This window comes from Epinephelus moara, chromosome 20 (assembly GCF_006386435.1).
Source record: "Epinephelus moara isolate mb chromosome 20, YSFRI_EMoa_1.0, whole genome shotgun sequence".
Classification (NCBI taxonomy): domain Eukaryota; kingdom Metazoa; phylum Chordata; class Actinopteri; order Perciformes; family Serranidae; genus Epinephelus; species Epinephelus moara.
This window is the reverse complement of record NC_065525.1, coordinates 34,146,148-34,155,556: the sequence shown is the minus strand read 5'-3', so window position 1 is coordinate 34,155,556 and position 9,409 is coordinate 34,146,148. Positions and strand designations below refer to the sequence as shown.

Below are 9,409 nucleotides of genomic sequence, written 5' to 3'. Positions count from 1 at the left end.
GAATAAAATAGAATATTAAAGTAGACATTAACATAAATAAAATATTACAGTAGACAATAAAGTAAAATAAATAATAAAAACAGTAAAGTAGACAATCTGAAATATATACAATATACAATGGGTCGGAGGTCGGCGATGTAGGATGGGGCCAGACCATAAAGCTAGCAATGAATAAGACAGCTATTATGACCTCTCAAATAACTGTTGAATTTATATCTAATAAAAACAAATAAGGTGTATTATATCTAGTTTTTCATCTTCCTTGTGCTGTTTATTGTATGTATTTTTTTCTCCTATGTTCTTCTCTTTTATGTGTGACTTTGCTGTTTGACTTGTAGCGCTGAATTGATCATTTTTCAATGATATATTTATTTTCTTTCTTTTTTTTGTAAGTTTAACCCATATTTAACCAGGTAAGTCCCATTGAGATCAATGATGTCTTTTACAAGGGAGACCTGGCCAAGACAGCAGCATCCAAAAAAGTTACAGCCAAACAACCACACTATAAAAAAACATAAAAGATGCACAGTAACATGTAGAAATATTAGTACACCTGCGCACAGTGACAAGACCCAACTGACTCATTCATCCTTGTACTTGTAAGAACTTTAAATTCAGACAAGTGAGACCAATCCATGTAGTTTCAAATCTTTTTGAAGTTTATTCCAGGTGAGAGGAGCAGAGCCCATAAAAGCTTTATATCTCTGGCCGAGCACTAGGAACAGACAAGAAAACTAAGTCTTGAGATGTCAGACTGTAGCTACAGTCAAACCTCAGTTTACCCAGTATGGCTTTACAAATGGACAAATACCAGTGACTGAGCCTGCGAAAGGTCAAAGATGGCAAACCAGCCCTGGAATAAAGGATACAGTGAGGAGTGAGGGCTTTACAGTTTGCAACAAATCGCAGTGCACTATGATATGCAGCATCTAACATGTGCAATGTGCAGATGCATTCATGTACAACAGATTACCATCATCCAGAATCAGTAAAAACGTAGCAGCAACCAGTCTTTTCCCAGCCTCAAAGGAGAAATAGGCCTTGTTCCTGAAATAAAACCCTAACTTCAGCCTCAGCTTTTAAAAAAGATTATCAGTATCATCATATGTATATAACTAAATATGCATATGCACGCTGTATTTTTAAATTAAGAAAGAAAAGAAACCTTGCTGAGACCATAGTCTGTCTGGATCTCACACTGAGCGGGTGTAACGCGGCCTCACCTGATTGGCTAACACTCTCCTGTACGTGAACCAATCAGAGTGCCGTGCGTCTGCGCGCTGTGCGCACGGCCCGGCCCCTGCAGTCGTGGAGGCAGCAGCAGCCTGGAGCGGCCGCCGCGGCAGTCTCCACCCCGGATACCACACTCCTTCCCCCCGGCTCATATAAAGCTAGCAAGACTTCCAGGCCGTCTTCGGGCTGCTCCGTTTCTTCTTGTTGATGGTTAGACTCTGCGAGAGAAGGATGAAGTTCCTCGTAGCCGTGACGGTCATTGTGGGATCGTTGATTTTTCTCGCTTTCCCTAATGGCTCCAATGCTGACGAGAAGAAGAAAGGCCCCAAAGTAACCGCGAAGGTAGGCGCTGTGTTAGCTCTGGAGCTAGCTTCCTCTGCTGATGGATACTGTAGAAAATCAAAGCTGCCTCTGTCTGCTAGCCGGTAAATGCTAACTGTTAACTACAGACCGCTAAGCCACGTCACACGCAAGTTAGCCTCTAACGGTTCATCGTTTAGCTAACGGTCTGGATCGTTTGCTAGCTTGTTAAGCTTGTTAAGCTAACAGATGGCTAATGTGCGGTATTATGTCTAACGTTAGTTCAGTAACGGAGGGCATTTACTATCGTATCATAAGTGGTGCACGTACCCGCGTTAGCAGAAGCTGAATGTAACGGGCATGCTTCTGCTCCTAGCTAATCTGAGAGCAGCTAGCTAACGTAGCTTCGGCCTTTTAACTGTTAGTATTTCCAAATGTACCCATTATTAATTCCCCTACACCCATTTTAGCTCCAGTTATCACTTCAGGTTTAAACTATTGATTATTCCCTCTGTAGGAAACACTGTGCTGCAGCTCAGTAAGGCTCAGTCAAATGTTGTGTCTGGCCTTGTTGTGTCTGGGTGCAGCAGGTTTGTCCACGTCTACAGTCATTAGGAAGCTGTGAAATGGTCAGTAGCTGACCCAAAGGTCCAGTAGTTTCAAATGCGAAAATCTTCATCAGCTGCAAACTGATCTGGTTGAGAAAGGCTGACACGCCCAAATTAAATATCTCTCTGTAAATGCATCTCTATTAAAAACCGTTTTGCACCACAAAATATTTTTTTTGTACGTAAATCAGTGAGTTAGTGAGTCATGTAGGAGAAAGTGTTGTGTAGACTGAAGGAAAAACATTCTGCAACTTTAATATATTTTTAGCTTTGTGCCTGTAATTGCATAATATTTGGAAACGTGCCCTGAAGAGAAAATAAGAACACACAGAATAGAATTTCATAGCTCTCATGTGACATAATAACCTGGAGAAACTTGCATCAAAGAATTTATATCTCTTAAATATTTATGGCTGGTATCAAGACAGCCTGCAGGCAAACTGCCTAACAAAGACTGGCTTGATCACAGCAGTCGGTGAATTAGATGGTGTGGTGTTTTTAACCTTTACATTAGCACTATGATATAAGTAATATGTGAAACACTGGAAATGATTCACTGTATGATGTAACCCATTGAAAGCTCCAGTGCCTGTATTATTATGTCAACCCAACCCATCCATTCTTATTTCAGATATCAGTACAGGGTTGCAACGGTATGAGATTTTCACAGTATGATAACAGTCTCAGACAATATTTATTATGAACCATTTTTTTATTATAATTGTAACTCTTAACCATTTTGTCAATGGAAGAATGTGTACAAAGTCTCCCCTAAGAAAATAACTTGCATCAAAGGGAGAGAGAGAGAGTCAACATCCAGTTGCATTTTTTTTAATATCATATATAAGCAAATGTAAACAGTATGGTGACTGTCAACTTTTATCTCACGGTGTACCTTAAAACCAGAAAATGCTGTAACCCTATATCAGTAGAATGAAGGTTTTGCCTCATCATGGCAGATATTCAAGTGCACAATAACTTAATACCTTTACTTCTGTTTCAGGTGTACTTTGACATGAAAATTGGAGATGAAGAAGTTGGAAGAATTGTCATCGGAGTGTTTGGGAAAACTGTTCCCAAAACAGTCGACAACTTTGTCGCCTTGGCGACAGGAGAGGTGAGAATGACACAGTCTATAATGAGTACCGAAAATGCAACAGTCTACAGTGATTTCTTTCACCTAAAAATCACCAGTTTCATGACTGACTGCAAATCAAAGGGGGAGAATTGTGGTTGCTGACTCATTCCTCTGTTTTAACACAGTTGTAAGTGCACAGGAAATGTATCAGGTTCGATATACCAGTATTGACGTGATATTTAAAAATGAAATATCATGTTAATAACACATAGGATAATATCGTGTCAATAATCCAGCACCTCTTCTGTTTGTTTTTGTTCTTTTTCTGTCTCCCTCCCCCAACGCCATCTGGTTGCCATTTCACTATCCATTAAGTGTAATTGCTCTTTCTGTACACTCTTGTACAGTTATGTAGACGGACTCTCTCTCCACCCCCTACACTCTTATTTTAGTCTCATTAATTTGCCAACAATTGCACACAACAAACCCACACAATAAACGAAGTTAAAGATGATTTTGACTGATAGCATTATTACTGTTATTATTTTTGTTCAGGTTTTCTATATATACTGCAATAATATCATTATTGTGAACTCTTTTGGCCATAATAATCGTGTAGTGAAAGTCTGATGTCCTGCCAGCCCCAGTTTGTATTGTGTACTTTTATCTTCAACATCTTTGTGGACTTTCCCAAAGCACAAACGGCCATGTGCTGGAGACACACTTTAAAGAGGACCTATTATTCTCATTTTCAAGTTAATACTTATTGTTACCTCGCTCAGTGACAGCTTACCGGCTCTAAACCGTGGTTGGGAACAACCCCCCAAGGCTACATGTTTCCCTTACAATAGCATGTAGCTACATGTGTGTTAGCAGTGTACTTGCAGCCAGGGAATGGCTGTAACGGAGCATAGCAGCACTTTATACTGTGAAAGATCACTAGTAGAACCTTCTAAACACAACCGGACATGATCCAGCAGGAATATGACCCAAAATCAGGGAGAAACTAACAACATCTGCACCCAAGACGGCATGATTCTGTGACATTAGCATAAAGATTCATGTAGCAGCATAGGCTACGTAATGTTAACATGTGCAGTAGCATGCCTGGAGCAGATGACCTTAGAAAGAAATCTGGGACACTTTTGACGTCATACCGTAGCCTGAGTAGAAACAACAATTGGAAATGGTGTGTTTAGAACAGTAGGAAATATGAAGTTATTCGTGTTTTAATATGAACATTCAACTTTGTAACGCTATACATAAGAAACAAAATACAGAAAAGACTTGTTTGTCATCTGTTTCTTAACTGTCTAAAATGTCAAATACCAGCAGCTGATCTGTCAGATATTTTTATTTATGTTGTTTTGTTTCTCTCATAACACAGAAAGGATTTGGTTACAAGGGCAGCAAATTCCACAGAGTCATCAGTGACTTCATGATCCAGGGTGGAGACTTCACCAAGGGGGACGGAACCGGAGGTAAGATGGCCGCCGACACCTGCAGAATGGCATTTATGTCAGGACTCAGGTCTGTCTCTGCAAGAACAAACTCAAGCTCATGGCCTTCTGCATCAGTGCTGTCCTGAACATTTAATGACGTACAAGGTTGGTTCACTTTTGGGCTCTTCTGGGTTTTACAAGAAGACTCTGCAACTGTTGAGAAAATGAGAATTTTCAGTGCTCACTTTTTTCTCGTTTCCATATAATTTGGGTAAGAGATTTGCCATAATCTCTTGAGTGTGTTCATGCTTTAATGAATTAAAGATTTATTCTATGCTGTCAAAAAACATGGCATAAAGACAGGGATGTATTTAATGATCACCCAAAGTTTTCTTAAACTTGTGCCAACACTGGTTGAGCACACTGACATTTGGCAGCTGTGCTTTAGGAATGACTCACACGATTGTTCAGTATTCATGAACAAGACAATGTCATCAGATAAAGGGAAGATAAACATTCGGCAGAGATCAGATGCAAAGGTCACTGTAGGGAGAAAATGTTTGTGGAAATGACATGATTCAAAACAACTGATTGTCTTGCATGGAGTAAAACAATACAAATATATTTTCTTTGAAATGAAGGCAAGAGCATCTACGGAGATCGTTTCCCCGATGAGAACTTCAAGCTGAAGCACTACGGCGCTGGCTGGCTCAGCATGGCTAACGCCGGCAAAGACACCAACGGCTCACAGTTCTTCATCACCACCGTTCAGACGCCGTGGCTGGACGGCCGACACGTCGTCTTTGGAAAAGTTCTGGAGGGAATTGTGAGTGTCAGGTCAACGTCTTATTCACAGCTGCATGTGGGCGACTGAACATCCAAATCTTAAGTGTGTTATCGCCTGTTATCCAAACACTGATCTGTTATGTTTAGTTTGAGACGTGCCTGCAGTATCTGTTGGAATGCTGAGAATAGCGGGCTAAATTCCAGACCAAAATAGACACTAGTTGCCTTCTGCGCCCTCCTCGGGCACATCATGGACAGACAACAAACAAAGGAAGATGCAGTAACGTAATTTCTTAAAGCAGAACGGAGAGATTTAGTGTGCTTTCATATCTAACTTGTTTGGTTCAGTCAAAACAAACTCGAGTCTGTTTGGGTTTAGGTCAAATGCGTTCTTACATATCGGCATTAAATCCAATATCATGCATCACTACCATGACCACATCACTGTGATGTCATACTATCAGCAACAATCACTTCCAGGTAGACAACTGGCAATTCATTTGAGTTGCAGAGATCTGTGAAATCAGCAAACTTGGTTTTTTTCCGTTGTCATTTTCAGCTGTGACTGTAACGGTTAAATATATATGGTTAAACATGGTGGTCTGACCTCTGACCGTTTCTGCTGGGCTTATGACCTCCACCAAGGAGGTTATGTTTTCGCTGGTGTTTGTCTGTTTGTTTGTCTGCAAAATAACTCAAAAAGCCCTAAACGGATTTTGATGAAATTTTCAGGAAAGGTTGATAATGGGACAAGGAACAGATGATAACATTTTGATGGTGATCGGTTGAAGTGAAGTGGATAAAATAATAAAATGGCGGGAAATCCGAGCTGCTTGGCGGAGGTCTGCGCTCTCCGAGTGCTTTTCTAGTTTTATGTGTGTGACACAGGGATTTTCCACCCAGAAGAATGTTTTATAATCACTTACTACTTTGAACTCTTTGTGACACAAAAGAACTTAGATAAACACATGGGAAGTATTAAAGTGCTGGGGTGCTCAGCAGGTCAGTGGGTCAAGCAGGCGCCCCATGTACAAAGGCAGTGTCCTTGCCGCAGTGGCCACAGGTGCAATTCCAGCTTGTGGCTCTTTGCTGCATGTCGTCTATTCTCTCTCCCACTTTCACACCTTGAACTTTCCTGTCATTTAGGGCAAAAAGCCAAAAAAATCTTAAAGAAAGAAGTATTAAAGTGCTGCATAAACTTCTGTCAGTCACCAGAATCTGATGCAGGATGACGGTCACCAAAACTGTCCGGTCAACGAGTTACCCGTCAGCCTGTATCTAAAAAATGCAATGATGAATCAGTTTTCCTCCTTGGTCCAGACCAAATAAATTTAACTATAATGTGAAAGCAACTTTAATAAACATCTTGCTTCCTCGCCACTTTTCTAAAATGCATCTTCAGTCTGCCGTCAGTAACAACAGATTGTACAAAAAGACTCAGTCATAAACATTTCATTACTTGAGGTTTTGTTTCTGCATTCAGCATATCGTAACATTAAAAATCGCAATAATGTATCGTGAGAATATCATTAACTAGCAGGAGCAGGCAGGAGTCAGACATGGAAGCTAAACAATTTACTGCTGTGGAGGGGTCAGCAACAAAACACATTTTAGCCACCTAGAAAAATAAGTATCAGTTAAAGGGTTTGCTGTATTGAAAGTATTTTTACTGCTCAGACAGTCTGCTCCAACAGGGAAGCCATGAACAGCTTCAGTTCACCATCTATGCTCTTGTAAAAACTGCCAGACTCCATTGACAGAAACAGTGATTTTAGCTCACTGAACACAGGAGCAGCTGGTCTACTGCTGCCTCGATCAGTTAGTTAGTTTGTGTCATTGTGTGACTTTGGTGAATCCATTCTAACCCTTGTAAACGCCAAAGTCACACAATAACACAAACTAACTAACGGATCGAGGCAGCAGTAGACCAGCAGCTCCTGTGTTCACTGATGTTGAATCACTGTTTTCCTCTATGGAGTCTGGCTTTGAAGAGAGCGATATAACAGTTTAATTTTCCTGGTAGAAATCCCTGACAGTAAGTTGAAGCAGTGAAAATATTTTAAGTATAGCGAAGACTAGTTTCTGATGTTGGATAAAGCTGTTTTGTTTATAACCCACAACTTTTCGAATTACATTTTAAGGGTGCTAAAGTCTTATTTTTCTTCCCCCCTCCAGGAAGTGGTGAAGAAGATCGAAGCCACAAAGACAGACGGGCGTGATAAGCCACTTAAAGACGTCATTATTCACGATTGTGGCAAAATCGAAGTGGAGAAGCCATTCGCAGTGGCCAAGGAGTAGAGCGGTGCTGCTGGGGGAGCCCAGGAGGAACAGGACTGTGAGGGTTGTTGGGGGGGGGGGGGGGAGAAATCGTGCAGGCCACCTTGTTTTTATCACTAACAGCCCCGTGGTCCTGAGGAAGGGGCTTTGGGGTCATTCGGTGTCTGTGGCTGCCGTCTTAAAGCACCAGAAGAGCAATCATGACGACACTCTGGGTCCATTTACCAACGAGCATTCCAAGGTGTACTTAACTGTTCGTTGTTCTCTTTTTTTTTTTTTTTTTTTTTTTTTTTTTGTAAAAAAAGAAAATGAAATCTGAAATAAAGGTTTCAATTTTTGTTAAACTGCTGAGTGACTTTCATTACACCTGGGTGTCACTGTCACCATGAATGTTTGCCTTTACGTATTACTGTGAAAATGTTTCACACGTTCACATAGGTTTGATCTGTTTAGGCAGAAAATGTGGGTGTTAGAAACTATATGCAATAAATCTCTCTACAGCATATTTACAGTCATACACATACTTTACGGTAATTCTTCTTGTGACCACTAGGGGCACTGTTTGCCTAGATATATTGTTATCATACTTGAATAAAAACTATTTATTTCCACTAAAAGAAGGCAGCTTTGCAGGAATAAGAAACAAGCTTTGGCTTCTATGACCACTAGTGGAAAGTAAATGAGTGTATTTATCAAGGACTATACTTAAGTATGTATTTGAGGTACTTGTACTTGAGTGTTTCCATTTAATGCAGTTTTATATTTTGACAGTATGACAGGCTATTGGTATTATATATTACCAGTTACTTAGATACATTGATTCTGATTATTAATACAAAATCAAAAGATCTTTTTTGACGTATTAAAGGGCTGGTGTGTCTGATTTAGTGGCACTGAGCATGAGGTCGCAGATTGCAACCACTTGAAATGTCTCCCATGAGCTGAGCCGAAACGTAAATGGGCCTCTCCAGGCCAGCTGTCAGGATTTATGGACAGGGGGACATTTTTCAAAGTGGGCCCTTATTCCACGGCCATTACTTCCTGCATTTATAATCCAATTAATCATATTTCCACATGTATTTTTTGGCTGAAAATTTGCTCTCCAATGAATGATTAGAGAGAAGTGAAATTAAATATTGGCTGAAGAAATTACTGCAAGTTATTATTACATCATGAGATCAAATAATGACTGAAAAAAGAACTACTCTGATTAAATAATGATCAAATTGTGTGCAGAACTGAAATAGTGTAAAGACTATATGGCTCTCAACTCTCAGTTTTCAGATCATTGTATACAGTTGCTACCCAGTGGTGGAAGAAGTACCTGTATATTCTACTAACGTGAAGTAAGCAATACCTTTCTGTAAAAACACACCATTATAAGTAAAAGTACAAAAGTATAACAGTAAAATGTACTGGATGTATTAAAGTAAAAGGTACACCTTGCTAGTACCAGGTGGGACCCCTTTTGCCTTCAGTGCTAGAAACATTCCTCAGAGATGTTGCTCCATATTGACATGATAGCATCACACAGTTGCTGCAGATTTGTCGGCTGCACATCCATGATGTGAATCTCCCGTTCCATCACATCCCAAAGGTGCTCTATTGGATTGAGATCTGGTGACTGTGGAGGCCATTGGAGTACAGTGAGCTCATTGTTATGTTCAAGAAACCAGTTTGAGATG

At 40.3% G+C, this 9,409-nt stretch overlaps 1 protein-coding gene across 1 annotated transcript; it reads left to right on the top strand.

Annotated features, from left to right (window-relative positions):
- The first annotated feature begins 1,333 nt into the window (after positions 1 to 1,333).
- On the top strand, positions 1,334 to 8,068 carry ppib (peptidylprolyl isomerase B (cyclophilin B)). The gene is made up of 5 exons (XM_050072620.1): positions 1,334 to 1,575; positions 3,145 to 3,258; positions 4,607 to 4,700; positions 5,303 to 5,487; positions 7,623 to 8,068. Exons 1-5 carry the CDS (start codon positions 1,441 to 1,443, stop codon positions 7,743 to 7,745), a joined length of 651 nt encoding a protein of 216 aa, XP_049928577.1. The 5' UTR covers positions 1,334 to 1,440; the 3' UTR covers positions 7,746 to 8,068.
- Positions 8,069 to 9,409: the final 1,341 nt, after the last annotated feature.